Source organism: Saccostrea cucullata, unplaced genomic scaffold (genome assembly GCF_032062105.1).
Source record: "Saccostrea cucullata isolate Sc308-1 unplaced genomic scaffold, CSIRO_AGI_Scuc_v1 ctg2970, whole genome shotgun sequence".
NCBI classification, from domain to species: domain Eukaryota; kingdom Metazoa; phylum Mollusca; class Bivalvia; order Ostreida; family Ostreidae; genus Saccostrea; species Saccostrea cuccullata.
This window is the reverse complement of record NW_026940529.1, coordinates 1-18,408: the sequence shown is the minus strand read 5'-3', so window position 1 is coordinate 18,408 and position 18,408 is coordinate 1. Positions and strand designations below refer to the sequence as shown.

General features: G+C 34.9%; 1 protein-coding gene across 1 annotated transcript; it reads right to left on the bottom strand.

The window, feature by feature from the left end:
• Positions 1 to 9,671: 9,671 nt before the first annotated feature.
• On the bottom strand, positions 9,672 to 18,253 carry LOC134255571 (uncharacterized; the record flags this gene model as incomplete). Its single annotated transcript, XM_062738102.1, has 7 exons — positions 9,672 to 9,886; positions 10,449 to 10,572; positions 10,870 to 10,956; positions 13,847 to 13,977; positions 16,018 to 16,165; positions 16,892 to 16,987; positions 18,123 to 18,253. Coding segments are annotated over 7 exons (878 nt in total), but the record flags the coding sequence as incomplete, so codon positions are not given.
• Between the last annotated feature and the right edge of the window lie 155 nt (positions 18,254 to 18,408).

Sequence of the window (18,408 nt, the reverse complement as noted above, 5' to 3'; positions counted from 1 at the left end):
TTATTTAAAACTCAAGAGCAAAGAAGATTTTCAAAGAAATAATTCATTTCCACTATATAATCTATAAAGCCCCGCCCTAGCAGTAAAACCCCTGACCCTGGGGCCATGAAATTCACAATTTTGGAAGAGGCAGTCTTATTCAACATAGTCATGCACTTAGTTAGTTTATTTAATGCCCATGAACAGAGAAGAAGAATTTCAAAGAATTTTTGCATTTTCACTATATCATCTATATAGCCCCACCCTACCACTAGAACCCCTGACCCTGGGGCCATTAAATTCACAATTTGAGAAGAGGCAGTCTTATTCAACATAACTATGCACTTGGTTAGTTTATTTTAAGGATACACCAAAGGTTTCCAAAGGGCAAAATTTAATTTGCTTGTAATTCTTTTATTAACAAAGATAACATATTAAAAGTATATATCATTTGAAAGCTTGGTAAATTTACTATTTAATGATCCTAATTTAAATTTTCATTTTTATCTTATTGAAAAATTATTAATATTTTAATGTAAATATTAGTGCATTTATATTTTATAAATCAACTTTTTTGTATTCCATTTCTCAAAGTCAGAATTTTGCCTCAATGTAGATTAAAGATTGAACTTTAAAACCGTATCTCAGATTTTTAATAAATCTTCTTATTCAAAAGTTACATCCATTTGTCTTTCAATGTTACCAATTTATTAGCCCAATTCTACATTTCCCCCAATAATTCGAGAACTGAGCAAGATATCAAAAATCTGAGATACGGTTTTGTGAACACACATTTGAGACGCATTCTGGCCACTTTTCAGAGAAATTGATCAATGAATAAGGGAGCTGAATCCTTTGAAATAATACCACCAACTGTCTGATCTTACTTTACAGAGAGGGCAAAAACCCATTACACAATAAAGTCTGCCAAAGCTAGAAATATATGATACCTTGGAGATTCAGCTTTGGATACCTGTCACTTTTCCATATTTCCTATGCATATTCACAAGAATGGGAGGTTCTTTTCTTTATTTAGGTGCTTTAAATGAAGTAAAATAGGTTCAATTCTGAATCAGAAAGATTTCCCGGCAAAATGGCAAGAGCTAAGCTCCACCTCATATTTCATGGTCATTAGTGACCTGTTAGATCTCCTTCCCTAAATCTAGAGTCCCTGTAGAACCTCTGTGTGGCTAGTGAAGAATTCCCCAAGTGGTCACAGTGATTTATTGCTCCTTTCAGGAGCAGGCAGTTACAGACCAAATCAGAAGCTTCAATAACGGCACATTCACATGTGTTAGTGTTTATGTTTGATTATTGTTAAATAATTAGAAAACCATTTAATAATCAGCAAGAATTTTTCATGCATTATAAAGCAGTGATTAACATTGTTTTCTTAGCCAAAAATCTCAAAATTGACAAAAATCTTGAAAAAAGCCTTTGGTGTATCCTTAAATGCCCACAAACAGAAAAGAAGAATTTCAAAGAATTTATGCATTTTCACTATATAATCTATATAGCCCAGCCCTAGCACTAGAACCCCTGACCCTGGGGCCATGAAATTTACAATTTTGGAAAAGGCTGTCATTTTCAACTTACCTTTCCACTTGGTTAGTTTATTTAATGCCCACAAACAGAAAAAAAGAATTTCAAAGAAACTAGAAAACTGACCAGTCAGCAAGGGCCCCGCCATGGGGTAGAATTATAAGGGTGCAGCTTATGGAATGATTCAAAAATATATGACAAATAAGAAACAGCAACTGTATTCTTGAAATTTCAAGATACCGGTAATTCCTGAATATCCAAAAACCTGTTAATAATATCCTTGTATTTACATAAGGCAGTAAAGAACAACTCAACACTGAATGTATATCTGAACAATAATGAAGCTTGTGTTATCTAAAATGCCAGCCTTCAATGAATGCAAATACATATCATGAAGGCTTGACCTTAATTTCCAAACAAACAGCAGTTGTAGACAAAGGTTTTCATTAATCTTAAAGTGACAGATAAAGATAAGCCTTCTAAATTTTCTGCAGCAGACTAGATAATTAATCCCAAGGGATTAATTGCACTTCTCTCTTATCATTTTCTTCTGAATTTATAATAAGAACTTTTTCAGTAATGATAGAATGAGGTTTTTATCCTACTACCCTAAAAATCAATAATATTCTTGAATTTACATGAAGCAAGAAAAAAAAATAAATAAAAATATATCTTCTTTAATCTATTTCTTGTTTTAAGAATTCAATGAAATCAGAATTCATTGTGTAGGGTATTTCAACAAAAATAAAGTAAAAACATTTATACTTCAATCCACTTAAATGGACTTAACTTCAAAACAAATTTCATTTGTAGACAGAGGTGGTAACTAATCTCAATGTGACAGATAAAGATAATGCTTTGGATTTTCTTTTTAGGAGGAAAGCTAATTAATCCCAAGGGACTCATTCATTGCAGTATTCAGTTTACAATGGGAACATTTTCAGAAGTTATCTCTCTTTGCCAATTTATTCTTATATAAAGTTAAGGAATGATATGTATACCCCAGCTCCAAACCAGAGGACATAGAGAAACAAACTTAGCATCAAAATATGTCTTTTTGCCTATTGAACTACCATACCAAATTTGAACTTAATTGGACTACCATAAAAAAAGTTATTAGGAAAAAACGGAAAATTTGTGAAAAATGACAAATGATTACAGACGGACGGACAGACAGACAGAGTGATTACTATAGGGCACCCGCAAATCCTTGCAGGGCCCTAATAATGCATTTTCACTATATAACCTGTTTAACCCCTCCCTAGCACTAGAACCCCGGACCCTGGGGCCATGAATTTCACAATTTTGGTAGAGGACTCAATGCTGATTACAATCATACCAACAGTTTAACTGCTTGATGTCCAGGAGTAAAGAAGATTTTCAAAGATTGCACTAATTTTAGTGGTTTTTGCCCCACCCCCCAGGGGGGCAGGGACCATGAAATTCACAATTTTTGTTCCCCTTCACCCATAGATGCTATATGCCAAATTTGAATGAAATTGGTTCAGTGGTTTCAGAGAAGAAGCTAAAAATGTTCAAATGTTAACGCACGATGCACGACGCACGACGAACGAAAACAGATAGCAATAGGTCACCTGAGTAAATCATGTAGACTACAGGGGAAACAAAAAAATAGGCTGAACATGCGTATGAATTAGTTAGTTTTCTTCACAAGGTTCTCTGTCTAACATCTGTCAATAACTCTGACTGTTTAAAATCGTGCAAAGGGCTGATTACAAGTTGATGCTACTCACATCATGGTTCTAGGTGACATATGTCATCCTATAGCACTGTTTATTGGATTTGATTAATGGTTCCCACAGCGACCACATCTGCTTGCTAGATATGCATTTGAAGCAAGACAAAGTGTCGATATTTCATCCATACTTGTTACTTGATAATATCCTGCCTCAGCCATCACAAATCATTCCGAACTTGTTTGTGTCAAAATACGTACATTTAGTGTATATAAAGTATCATTAGCATTCCTGAAACCGTCAATGCTCTAGTATAATGATTCATTTATTACTATGATAGCTTACGACAAATAACTACTTTTTGGCATCAGAAAAGATTCTGACCACAATGTGTTAACTTTGATCTGGCGGGAAAACCATAGGCGCTTGGTTTCAGGATGGTGTATTTTGTGTATTGTGTGTTTTTCTAGGTGTGTCTGAATACCCTCATCAAAATAAAAATAAAAATTCGCTGAAATTAGCACGTTTTAAAAATATCATATTTACTGTATATAAAAAGAGTAGGCGCTTGGTTTCAGGATGGTGTATTGTGTGTATTGTGTGTTTTTCTAGGTGTGTCTGAATACCCTCATCAAAATATCTACATTTTTCCTACCGGTGTCGGGTGAGATCTAGCTTCAAAAGTGATTGAATAAGCCTTTCAAACGTCTGCCGATTTGAACTTGCCGTATAAAACATGCAGTAAACCCAAAACGTCCTCGATACCTAGCACAGAAATCAGAAACCACGCCAAACTTCTCTCTAGATTTTCCGTGTAATTCCGGGACGCCTCTATATTTTTCATCGTTAAAAATCAGCACTTCCATTGCTTTCGATAAACAGGTGCAAGAATCGAGGACGTTTCGGTTCACTGCATATTTAAAACGGCATTAATAGGTCAACAGATGATAGGGAGTAGTCATTCGATCATTTTTGAAGCTAGATCTCACCCGACACAGGTCGTAAAAATGTAGATATAGATGAAAATTAAGTGTGAACCGAGGTACCCCCTGATTTTCAAGATGGAGAGTGACGCTCTTTTACTCTTTCTATATACAGTAAATATGACATTTTTAAAACGTGCTAATTTCAGCGAATTGCTATCCGTTTTCGTCCGTCGTCGTGCGTCGTGCATTAACATTTGAAATTTTCAGCTTCTTCTATGCAACCACTGAACCAATTTCAACCAAATTTGACATAAAGCATCTATGGGTGAAGGGGAACAAAAATTTTGAATTTCATGATCCCTGCCCCCCTAGGGCCTGAGGGGTGGGGCCAAAACCACTAAATTTAATGCAATCTTTAAAAATCTTCTTTACTCCTGGACATCAAGCAGCCAAACTGTTTGCATGATTGTAATCAGGATTGAGTCCTCTACCAAAATTGTGAAATTCATGGCCTTGGGGTCCGGGGTTCTAGTGCTAGGGCGGGGCTAAATAAGTATATAGTGAAAATGCATTATTTCTTTGAAAATCTTCTTCTCTGCTCCTGGGTATTAAATAAAGCAACTAAGTACATAGTTATGATGAGCAAGAGCCTCTACCAAAATTGTGAATCTTATGGCCCCAGGGTCAAGGGTTCTGGTGTTAGGGCAGGGCTCCATTGATTATATAGTGAAAATACATGAATTCTTTGAAAATCTTCTTCTCTGCTCCTAGGTATTAAATAAACTAACTAAGTGCATAGTTATGATGAGCAAGAGTGTCTCTACCAAAAATGTGAATTTTATGGCCCCTGGGGTCAGGGGTTCTGGTGTTAGGGCGGGGCTCTATTGATTATATAGTGAAAATACATGCATTCTTTGAAAATCTTCTTCTCTGCTCCTAGGTATTAAATAAAGTAAGTGCATAGTTATGATGAGCAAGAGTGCCTCTACCAAAATTGTGAATTTTATGGCCCCAGGGTCAGGGGTTCTGGTGTTAGGGCGGGGCTCTATTGATCATACAGTGAAAATACATGAATTCTTTGAAAATTTTCTTCTCTGTTCCTAGGAATTAAATAAACTAAGTGCATAGTTATGATGAGCAAGAATGCCTCTTCCAATTTGGTGAATTTTATGGCCCCAGGGTCAGGGGTTCTGGTGTTAGGGCAGGGCGCTATTGATTATATAGTGAAAATACATTAAATCTTTGAAAATTTTCTTCTCTACTCCTGGGTATTAAGCAGATGAACTACCGATATAGTTATGATGAGCAAGGGCCCTAATCTTCCAGAATTGTGAATTTCAAGGCCCCAGGGTCAGGGGTACCATTGAAGGGGCTGTACTTATACACTGAAACTTGTTTGAAATCTGCTCCTTGGTATTAATCAATTATTTTTGAAAAGCAAGGATGCCTTTTCAAATATTGTGCAATGTGTGGATCTAGGCCTAAGGGTCAGGGGTTCGTGTGTGGTAGGGACACTACCGATTATTGCTGAATATTACTGACTAGTTGAAATGCATTTTTTGTTCCCCTACCCTGCCTATGCGTATTAAGTAACCAAACTAAGAAACTCTTAAGTGTATAGTTATGATGATCAATGGTGCCTCTTTCAAAACTGTGAATGCCATAGCATCTGGCTTAAAACATGAATCAAATTCAATCACTGGAAAGTTGTTGCATAATGCTCAGGTGACCTATGAGGCCCATGGGCCTCTTGTTATTTTTATTTTGATGAGGGTATACAGACACACCTAGAAAAACACACCAATACACCCCAGGCACCCCAGTACCATCCTGAAACCAAGCGCCTACTCTTTTTATATACAGTAAATATGACATTTTTAAAACGTGCTAATTTCAGCGAATTTTTATTTTTATTTTGATGAGGGTATTCAGACACACCTAGAAAAACACACAATACACAAAATACAACATCCTGAAATCAAGCGCCTATTGGAAAAACAACCTGTCAGCCTGACAGGTTTCAAGGATACCAGTGAACACCAAACTTAAAGCAAAAGATGAAAGTATAAAGTCATGACAGATACCGCATTCTGATTTGTTTATTCTTCAAGATAATGATAAAAAATCACAATCAAGTCCAAGCCAACAAACGACGAGCATCAAATATTCTATGCACAATTTAAAATACGAGGTCCAGTCTAGAGCCAATTTTACTCCACATGAGTGTGTTGTATAGGTGGCTCTGGACGTGATATAACACTGAATAACTGGGATTTACATAATTGAAAGTTTCTTACAGAGGCTTAAAACGCTAGAACGTATGAGCACTGAATTCAGCAAATGAAAAATCTTTTTATTCATGTTTATACAAATCTAAGAGAATTAAACATTTCTTCGACATTTTTCTTGAAGGTGAAGCAAAAACTAGTGCAAATTTATGACAAGTACGATGCAAATTAAATCTTTTTTAACCTTGAAATGTGAAGAAGTTTATGGAATTGACATACTTACTATCACCAATTAAGTATAGGAATAATTTTGCACCATTGATGAGTGACCCTTCCATGGGCAACTGGTTGCGTCTTTATATGATTGAAAACTAGTGGTACTGTGAGCAATGAGCTCACTAAATAATACCCCCCCCCCCCGCTTCCCATATGAATATAATGGCAGTGTCTATGTTTTGCTGTGGGAAACCCAAAATATGTGCCGGATCAAAAAGTAAAATAGGAGGTGCATAATGGCAATATGTAATAAAGATTCTGTGAAAGTTTCATCATTTCATTCAGTGGTTTGAGAGGAGTTGCGGATAAGAGATATCTACCACAAAGCGTAACAGACAGACGGACAGACGTACCGATTACTATATACCCTACCGCTTTTCAAGCGGGGGGTATAAAAAAAAATTCCCTAATGAAACGTAAAACAAATAAACAAACAATTAATATATCAAAGGAAGTACTATCTAGGGAATGTACTTGTTCAAATTCATATAAATTCATTAAATCAGTCAAACTTCACTGGCAAGGTTTAGTACTACAGAAAATAAATAGATTTTTGTGTAAAGCAAGATCATAAATTTTGGCTTACATTGTTATATAACGGGTAATTCATCGACTTTTGCGCTTTTACAAATGTTAGGGATAAACGTGATTTTCGTTACATGCACCGGTAATTCATTAATTGACTTTTGCGCTTTTACAAATGTTAACGATAAATGTGATTTTCGTTACATATACCGGTATTTCGTTGACTCTTAATTTGCAACTTTACAAATGTTAGGGATACACTGCGCACGTGATTTTCGTTACAAGTACACTTTATTTTCAGTTATACTGATAAATTGGAGCATTGACACAGAAAACGTACGTAACTTGAATACCAAACAAAAAATGATGTGCTCTGGTCTCCCTATACCCTCAGTTCATTTATATCAATATCAATTTCAATCAATTTCAAATGGCATTATTCTTTATACAACTACATTACACTCCCAAATCGTCACTGTAAATGTCACTTTTGTATTTCTCTCTTCTACAAATTTTTCCGGAATCATTTTTCCCAGCTGAGATCAATAATCGGTTTTATCTTTTTTGTCTAGGATAGGTGCTTGTAAAACAATTAGCTGTCTGTTGATTGCCGATTTTTCCCATTAATCCTGAACTTCTGGAGTTTAGTCACACCATGAATTGTCCTTTTTCCCATTATGTAGCTGTCAAGTTATGTCTCTCTCATTTCTATCAGCACTTGGAAAGTCTCTATGTCAAATTAACATCCGTACATGTATGTTTGTAAACTGATATTTTGGTATCTTCAGTCAAGTCCTTTTTTCTCCCATGCAGTGGAAGACTATAAAAATGTCTTTCAAATGTGATCATGTTTAAAAACTGATAAAACTTAACATGATGCTCCTGATACAAAATTTCAAACAAGAGGCCCAGGGGCCACAGCGCTCACCTGAGCACATCGGGCTTGAATTTACTCCCCCCCCCCCCCCCTCAAGGCATTCATCATTTGAACAAACTAGAATCTACACTACCTGAGGATGATTCCATATAAATATCACCAATCATAGCTTTGAAGTACTTGAAAAGAAGATTTTACAAGATTTCCCTATATATTCCTATGTAAAACTTGGGTCGGCCATTTTGGCCCAACCCTAGCCCCCTGGGTCATGATTGGAACAAACTTGAATCTACACTACCTGAGGATGATTTCACATGAGTTTCATCTTTCTTGGCCCAGTGGTTCTTGAGAAGGATTTTTAAAGATATTTCCTATATATTCCTACATAAAACTTGGGTCGGCCATTTTTGGCCCCACCCTTGCCCCAGGGGTCATGATTTGAACAAACTTGAATCTACACTACCTGAGGATGATTCCACATGAGTTTCATCTTTCCTGGCCCAGCGGTTCTGGAGAAGAAGATTTTTCCTATATATTCCTATGTAAAACTTGGGTCGGCCATTTTGGCCCCACCCTTGCCCCGGGGGTCATGATTTGAACAAACTTGAATCTTCACTACCTGAGGATGATTCCACATGAGTTTCATCTTTCTTGGCCCAGTGGTTCTTGAGAAGAAGATTTTTAAAGATTTTTCCTATATATTCCTATGTAAAACTTTGGTCGGCCATTTTGGCCCCACCTTTGCCCCGGTGTTCATGATTTGAACAAACCTAAAATATATTCTACCTGAGGATGATTCCACAGGAGTTTCATCTTTCTTGGCCCAGTGGTTCTGGAGAAGAAGATTTTTAAAGATTTTTCCTATATATTCCTATGTAAAACTTTTGTCGGCCATTTTGGCCCCACCCTTGCCCCGGGGGTCATGATTTGAAGAAACTTGAATCTACACTACCTGAGGATGATTTCACATGAGATTCATCTTTCCTGGCCCAGCGGTTCTGGAGAAGAAGATTTTTTAAAGATTTTTCTTATATATTCCTATGTAAAACTAGGGTCGGCCATTTTGGCCCCACCCTTGCCCCGGGGGGTCATGATTTGAACAAACTTGAATCTACACTACCTGAGGATGATTCCACATGAATTTCATCTTTCCTGGCCCAGTGGTTCTTGATAAGATTTTCAAAGATTTTTCCTATATATTCCTATGTAAACCTTGGGTCGGCCATTTTGGCCCCACCCTTGCCCCGGGGGTCATGATTTGAACAAACTTAAATCTACACTACCTAAGGATGCTTCCACATGAGTTTCATCTTTCCTGGCCCAGCGGTTCTGGAGAAGAAGATTTTTTAAAAATGCCATTAATTTTTAACAAATTCATGATTATCTTCCCTTGGAAAAGGGCGTGGCCCTTCATTTGAACAAACTTGAATCCCCTTCACCCAAGGATACTTTGTGCCAAGTTTGGTTGAAATTGGCCCAGTGGTTCTTGAGAAGAAGATGAAAATGTGAAAAGTTTACGACGACAACAACGACAACGACGACGACAACAACGACGACAGACAACGGACAAATTTTGATCAGAAAAGCTCACTTGAGCCTTCAGCTCAGGTGAGCTAAAAACAAATTAAGGATTATTCTTCTTGGAGAATTTGGAACTCTTCATCTAAGAAGATAACTAAGGCATGTCATCATAGTAACAAACAATGGCCTGGTCAATGTTCATTTGACATTTGTCTATGTAGTATCGAGCAGTTTCTGAGTTGTCACAACTTGTCACCTCCACAAATTCGGCAATAAGTGACGTCATCACTTTCTCTACATCATCATCTCCCATACCTAAAACGATGCCATCTTCTATATTCCTTATCATTAACATATGTACATTATTGTAATTCACAAGGAACTTAGCCTCATTTTAAGTCATCTCAGTTCAGAGGAAACAATTTATTTGAAACAACTGAACAAAATGTTGAATCAGAGTATAGAGCAAATCTTGTGTTTTGGAAGCTTACAAGTCTTTATAAAAATTGTACGTCTTTTATACTGGAAAATTTTTCTTGCGATGCTTTATTTAAATACTGTCCAAAAGCACAGAACTTGATTTGAACACATCTGAATGCAGACTATATGTGCTTGTAAGGATTTTGGATATACATCTTATTAACTTTGCCTCTTTCTTTCTTTGGGGATATTATCTGAGTGCGATACATTGACACCCTGTTTTCCAACACTGTGGGATTTCATGTATTACCATCAAGACACCGAAAACAGGGGACGACAGTTCTTTAAATTTGCTTGTTTAGCCACAACCCTCGTAAAAGTGTTGCTGATTTACACAATTCAACAAGTGGTAAAGAGGTGCATGTTTTTTTCATTTCAATTTCCGAAATATACAGACCACAGGTAAAGCTCTGGGAATGCGGAAGCATTGTGGTGTTAGTGGTGGATTCTGTGAACGCTCCCTCTAGATCCTCCGGCTGAAACTGAGGCTCACTGGCCGCATGTCTCATTCTGGCTTTTTTCTGAAGTTATAAAATGCATAATAATCAGGCTTACACACTGGCAGATACATCATACCTCACAAGAACCAAGTTTAAAACTTCGAGGGGATATGCACTTGTGTTTTGTCCTTTTGTGAGTAACTGATGTCAAACTTTATTTTCAGCAGAAAACTGGGATGGATCAAATACTTTAATGCTTCTAATCAAATTCATTTATTTTGCGAAGCATTTGCCAATGCAATATGAATACAATTATTTAGACGGTTGAAGGCAAAATCCGATCATACATCATTATGATGATGCATGTACATAACTAACCTCTTCCAAACTTGGTAGTGTTTTTTCATCCACATTATGTAATTTCTGTAGTCTTAACCACATTTCTTTGTCCTTCATTTTCTTTTCCTTCAAACAAAAACATTTGTTAACAGAAATGGGGAAAAAATGAAGCATTAAAAAATTAATTCAATTCTTCCTACCCTCTCTTAAAACAGTGAACATACTGTATGTATATAGATTCATGTGTAATTGTATTTCCCCTTTTTATGCGCCCGGATCGATAGATCTGGGGCATATATTGTTTTTGTCCTGTCTGTCTGTTTGCTTGTTTGTTTGTCTGTAAACATTAACCTTCGCCATAACTTTTAAACCATGAAAGACAGAGACTTCATATTTAGTATGAATACTCCACTAATGAAGCTCTTTCAAATGACATCAAGGTCAATGACATTGTGACCTTGACTGCAACCTATATGCTAAAAATAATTTCTCTGCAAAATTTAACCTTCGCCGTAACTTTTAAACCATGAAAGATAGAGACTTCATATTTTGTGTGCACACTCTATTAATTAAGTTCTTTCCAATGATACCAAGGTCATTAACCTTGTGACCTTGACCTATATGCTAAAAATAGCTTTTTTCGAACTTTGTTGCAGTCGGGCGCATAGTGTTTCACAAACACATCTTGTTTCTTGTCTATTCTTCCCTCTTCTTTCAAGAGTAAATTTAAATATGGGCTTGATTTAAAATGAGGAGAATTTTTTCAACAGATGTAATTATATCTCTTCTAAACAACTGTTTATTGGCATATCCAAACTTGGCAAATGTCATTTGCAAGAGTAAAAGGACAAAAACAACCCAAAATGATTTACATAATATAGTACCTAACTATTCACTTTGCACAATCAATCCTACTTAAGCTCTCTGACCTAAGCTCTGTGGAGGTAATAAATTATCACCTTGCATTCTCTATATTTCTCTCTAGTCTCCTTATAATGTTTTATTTGTTTGTTGGTAAGTTTGTTTACCCTCCATTTCAAGGACTTTACAATCACATTGAGATGCCGTCACTTGCCCTTGGGAGGCTGGATATTTTATACCTATTCTCCGCACACAGGGTCACTGATCGGCAAAGGACCTTTTTTGTGGCAGCAACACAAGACCTCAATTTATAAGGTCTCATCCCAAGGAACAAATGTCATGTCCCACAGTGAGATTCTTCCTTATAATGGCTTCATTGCCTTATTCCTCACTTTCACTACATGTAACTTTACAATGAATAAGTGTAATGTCCTAATCTTTCTTTTTTGTCTCTTCTACGAGGGTTGATTCAAAAGTTCGTGGAATTTCTTCATATTTTATTTATTTTTAAGTGAAATCGGTTGAAAATTACAAATGACAATATAGGCACATGTTGATTATTTTAAATAAAAAAAAACATTTTAAATATTTATGAATAGTAACTCTATGCAGTTGCCATGGAAACGCTTGTTTGGAAATGCGGGGGAGACATTAAAGCGTTTATCATCATTTTAATTCTTAATATGTGAAATGAGTATAAAACCGACCTATGTGGTATATAAAACGAAAATTATGTCATTATTACGATTGCTTAATCTTTTATAAACTTTGTGTGAGTTTTACTGATTTTACTGGATATTTAGGTTATTAGTTGGTGATTTATTGTTCATCTTTAAGATGTTAGACACTGTCAAATTTCTGTCAAGTCATAAGTTTTGTTGAAAATCCCGGGATCACTCTAGCTTAAACGTGTATATTATTGACATAGGCTGGGGAAAAATGCATTTACTGGTTTTCAAGTGGCATAAGAAATGTAAGTAAAATGGAACTTCCATGGACGTTGATTAAAGGTGTGACCACCTTTTGGAGGTTTATCTACCTAGAGAAATTGAAAGCGTTAATGGACGTGGTTGGCTGACGAACTGTTCTTGACATTGCTACTGAAATTGAAACATCACATGGAAAGATATGGGAAGTATGGTATTTCGAAGTATGAGTGAAAAATGAAGATAAGCTGGTGCAAGAGGATACCCCGGCAGGCTTTTCTTGGGAAAAACAGGAGAAAGGGGCAGCATTTTGTAGAATTACGTATTGGGCATTAGGGCGAGATGCTTCTATAATTGACGTGACATATCAAGCTTGACGTAACGTCGAAGTCTCCTCCGGGTTTCACAACAATCCATTTTGCAAAAGCTCATATGACCTTATTGATAATTGGAAAGTGGTGAAATTTTCCAATATTCCGTTACATTATGACTCTATATTATAAATATGCCTGTTGTTGGCTTTCATCAAATCACGATAAAAATTTTTAAAGAAATTCCACGAACTTTTGGATCAACCCTCATACATATAGATTTGCACAGTCCTTCAATTTTTTTTTAGAAACCTCACACCATAAGAAGGTGTACAACTCCCAAAAGCAAAACTGGGGTTAAATTTATGGGTATGTGTTGCTGAGAACCATAGCTACTTAGATCAATTGCTTTTTACAGCTTGAGAATAAAGTTAAATAATAAAATGAGTTTTGTGGTGAATATTATATGAATTTTATTCTTTACCCATCTATTACTCTCCAATTAATTCTTACTGATAGGGATATTCTTATCCACCTTCCCCCTCTAGTCTATGCATAATCAGGAAATCCAGGTCTCTCTCTCTCTCTCTCTCTCTCTCCTGCATTATAAAGAATTTGTTTTTTCTCTCTATTCACAATACCTCATCAGGCTATACTATGACTTTCTCTCATTTGGTTTTTCTCTCAATCCTGATACTTCATCAGGCTGACTCTCTCTCTCTCTCTCTCTCTCTCTCTCTCTCTCTCTCTCTCTCTCTCTCTCTCTCTCATTTTGATTTTCTCTCTATTTACATACCTCATCAGGAGGGTAATATTCCTGCCTCCTCTCTCTCTCTCTATTTTGTTTTTCTCTCTATCCACATACCTCTCTAATGGCGAATATCCCCCCTCTCTCATCTTATCTCTCTCTCCACATACCTCATCAGGTGGGGAATATTCCTGTCCTCTCTCCTCACATCTCTTTCTTCTGATGGCCTCTCTGACCTGGCTTATTCTGTCAAAATGATCATCTTCATTGGCCGGTGTCTTTATTCCAATTAAACCTGTCTCTAAAAAGGTGATCCAAGATTGCAAGCTTAAACTTGACATATTAATGGGTAGAGCAAGGACTCACTCAGAATACTTGTTCTGAAAGGTGCCAACAATTCTGCAGAATCATCATAGTTTGAGAGAGACCAATGTTTGTAGATTTCAGGGGTCCCCATTACCCATGAACTTACATCCCCATAACTGGCCATGAACATTTACATTGTGGACATATTGATTCATTAAATCTTCTGTATAAATGAGTAACCCATGAAATTAACAGTCAGGGGCATGATGGAATCAAGTTATTTTTTAAAAATAACTTTTCTAAATAGGTTACTTCACTTATTTATTACTAAACAAAGAAATAACTCATTTGAGTTAACTCTTAAAACTTAAAATGCCTATCATTTTTGCCAAAAAAAACATCAATATTTTGAGTTTAAGATGATGTAAGGCTGAGAAAGTTGTAAATATATGTTTTTCTTTTAATAGACTCAACAGATTTTATATCTCCTGGTCAGATAGGATGATAATTATCAAAATATCATGATATTTTTAAGGGAAAATAATTCCATTTCGTAAACATTTCAGAGGTCAATTACACAACTTCCACCAATTTTGCCAAAAGTGAGACTAATTTTCCTAAAATCCTTGGACATAACTGTACAATCTCTCTGTCTTAAATTTTTTGTAAAAAGCTGTAGATTTTTGGGCAAGAGTTCTAAAGTGAGGTGGGTTAAGGTTGAAATAACAAAAATAAGTTATGATTTGTTGAATTTCAACTTGTTAAATCTTAAAGAAAGATAACTTTTACTGTCATGAACCCCTTCCATCTACTTAATAGCCCAAGTACATCATGAATAAAGCTTTTCAGATACCAGTAGATTTACAATAATGAATTGTAAAGTATCAATAACTGGAATAGGTTACTGAAGAAAAGCATAATCTGGGAAAGATAACCTAAAATAATGACATTTAATAACTTAAACAAATTATTTAAAGCAATATGAGCTTCAACTTTGATGTCAGAATTTTTTGTTGCAAAATTGTAAATAATTATTTCAATGACTGAAAAAATAAAGTTAAACTTCTGTTGTTCATATTTGCGATGGAAGAACTATTTATATTGATTGAATCAAAATTACATTACTGTCATCCTGTACAACAAGGATTTCTTATATAAAATTGTATATTGGATTGTATATAGAAGTCTTTCTTCTGCTTTATTTTAGTTTAATTGGTCATAAAAGTTTACATTACATACAAATTAATCATAACAACACATCTTGACAGCAAAATAAAATTTTCAAAATTGCAGCTCATATTGCTTTAAAACATAACTTGTTTCCATGATGGCCTTGACTGATTAGATAGATTATAGTTAAGTTGTTTTGGTCTAGAATGGAAGTAGGTGATACCAAATGCTATATTAATGCATGCCAGAGCAACAAATGGTGTGAAGACTATGTGTAACTATATATATATGTAGATGAGATAAAAGTAATGTTTGAAGAACTTGGTGGCAAAAATCAAGATGCATGTGTAAAAATTTTTATAAAAAAATGATTTTTATATATAATCTCTTTGTGTATGGGAGTGAGAATGGTAAACCGTATCAAGTTGACTTATGGAGAGATGATAATTTCTCACATATAATCCTAATGTAGTAGACATAATATCTGCCATTTTATATTATATTTATATTAACACTTATGATGTGATAAAATATTTTTGCATATGAAGAACGCAATATATCAAAAAAGTGTCTAAAACATTGACACATTTAAAAATCTCCACAAGGTTTGTGGTTGGATATGATTTTCATTTGATGAGTGTGACCTCCAATAAAATAAACGCTTAAAAGTTGAGAAAAAGTAGGGGGTCTGGGTTAAGTCTCTGCAAAAAATTTTTAAAAAGACTGTAAGAATGGAGTGATAATGTTGAAAGTATTTTTAGGGTCTAAAATCTAGAGAAAAGATTAGAAGGAATGAAAATTCCTCATCTTGGTTCATAGTCTCGAGTTTTCCATGAAAAATACGACAAATCGTAGATCATCTTACCTCTCCCCTGACTGTCAAATATAGGACTAGGGATCCTTTCTCGTAACGAGTCTTGACCTTGCTGGTTGACCTTGAAGGTAATGATGTAATCAATCATCGCTCTTCTGTTCTCATAGATTACATATTCATTGTAGTCTTTTGGACAACCCTGTAGAGAAAAAAAAAACTGTGTAGATCTATAAGCTTGTCATATACTGTACACGAAATTTTATTCCTGAGCATGAAATACACTGTATCACGAGTTTCATGACTTTCTTTTACTTCAAATAATGTGAATATTTATCGCTGCAAACCAAGTGCCATTTATTTATTCAAATAAAAGTTTAATTGCCTTGTCGATGACAATAAGTTAATTGTCGCAAATGGATTCTGAGCAGAAAAATCACAAACTGAAGATGTAACACAAATAATAATAGGTTTATCTTTGAATTTTTACAAAATTTATAATCATGCTCTACTAAAAAAAAAATTATTAATTGCTCATTAATTAAGATGCTTTGACTATCTCATATTTGTCTGAAGAGTACAACCATTCAGATAATCAATATTATGATAATTATTAATTACTATAAAAGTATTTCAAGTAAGACCTTCAATTACAGTTGTAATTTTAGCATTTATAATGTTCATAGTACAGAAAAAATTGTCTTATATCCACAGTTATCCATATGTTGTGTATACATGTGTACCAAAATCTTTCCTTTCATAAAGAAAAAATGTCGTCCTTTTACTGTAGTATATTCAATTCTTACTTAATTAAACCAGTTAGTATTACCAGTCAATTAGAAAGGATTTGCTGTAATTATTAGTACTCACCATGACAGAAACATTACACTTTTATTTTAAAGAATCGACTGAAACAAATACTACTCACCATGACAGAATCATAGAACTTTGAGGATCCTGGCCTGGGGTTCTCCTTCGGGGGTTCTCTCTTCAGTGTGGTATTATATTCTCCATTTCTATAACACTGATTCAAATTTAAAAAAATAATTTAACAGCTATTTTAGCTTACAATGTTGAATAATCTAATGAGTCTGCTAACCTCAGGCCATTTTCACACAAAAAAAATCTTAAGACTAAAATCAAAATTTCACCACTCTGTAATTTTTATTTCAAAAATAATTAAGTACAATTTAATCATAATATATTAATAAAATGTATTGAAAAAATAATATTTTCACAGCTTAGATATTTGATGTCGAATGGAGGAATAATTTAGTCTTAATCATAAGATGTTTTTGTGAAAAGGGCCACTGTCCTCACCCCAATTAGAATACTTCCCAATTAGAATACTTCCCATAGAGATTGTATATGCATTTTAACTGCCCCAAAAATATTCCATATAAAGACAAAATATCATCTCATATTTTCTCAACATTTTTTCTTGCTTCGAATTAACATGTCAGGTTGACATTCGAAACTCTCTATATTTATCAAAGTAAAATGCAGTGAGTTGGAGGTTTATTTTTTTTCTATTTTTAAAGTGCTTCTGTAGGACAATATCATTTCAAAGATAAAACATTACTACTAGCATTGGTCCTATTATGTGGTCACATCCTAGCCAAGGGGTCATGAATTGAACAAACTTAATCTGCATTAAATATAAAGCATAATTTAAGGCATCACTGATGTTAAATGATTAAGTTAATTAATTTTTATTGTCTTTTCTGAGTCACAGATTATAGAAAGAAGATTACAATAAAACTCGTTAAATTTATATAGGTGGGGATCCAAGATAACTTTGCTATATCCATGAATTCTGAAAGGAGGGGGGGGGGGGGGGGGGGGGGGGCTGTTGTGCTATCCATAACCTTTTTTGGTTTAAATAGCTTACACATTTCAAACTTGTGTGCTGATTTAATATGCTTCATACCAATTGATAATAACAATATTGTGAGCAACATTGTTAAGTTGGATGCCCTAGAAATAAGCAAAAGAGGTGACATTCCAGTCAGCTGTTCAACTATTAACTGACCTATCAGTCCAATGGCAATCAAAGCGGTATCTGCCCACGACGGGCATCTTGATCGCTGACATCTCAAAAATACATAAAACTTGTGGAGCCTATTCTGTTTCATTATATGACATTAATGTATTCTAACCTTCTGATCTCCGAGTATAACACGGCACTTAAGAAGGTACGACTCCCCTTTTCCATCAGAACTTCTTGCATAATTAAGGCACTTTAGAGGATTATCACTGTAATAAATACCACCTATATCATCATTGATCTCTAGAGGTTTTTATCCATTACCAGTAGTCATCTACACTTAATGCTCTGAAATTCTTGTACTAAGAAAGATAACTCCTGCTTTAAATAATTTTTACTTGATTTCATTGAATATTATGCAAAATTTTAAATAAATGATATATTATAGTTCCTGGACA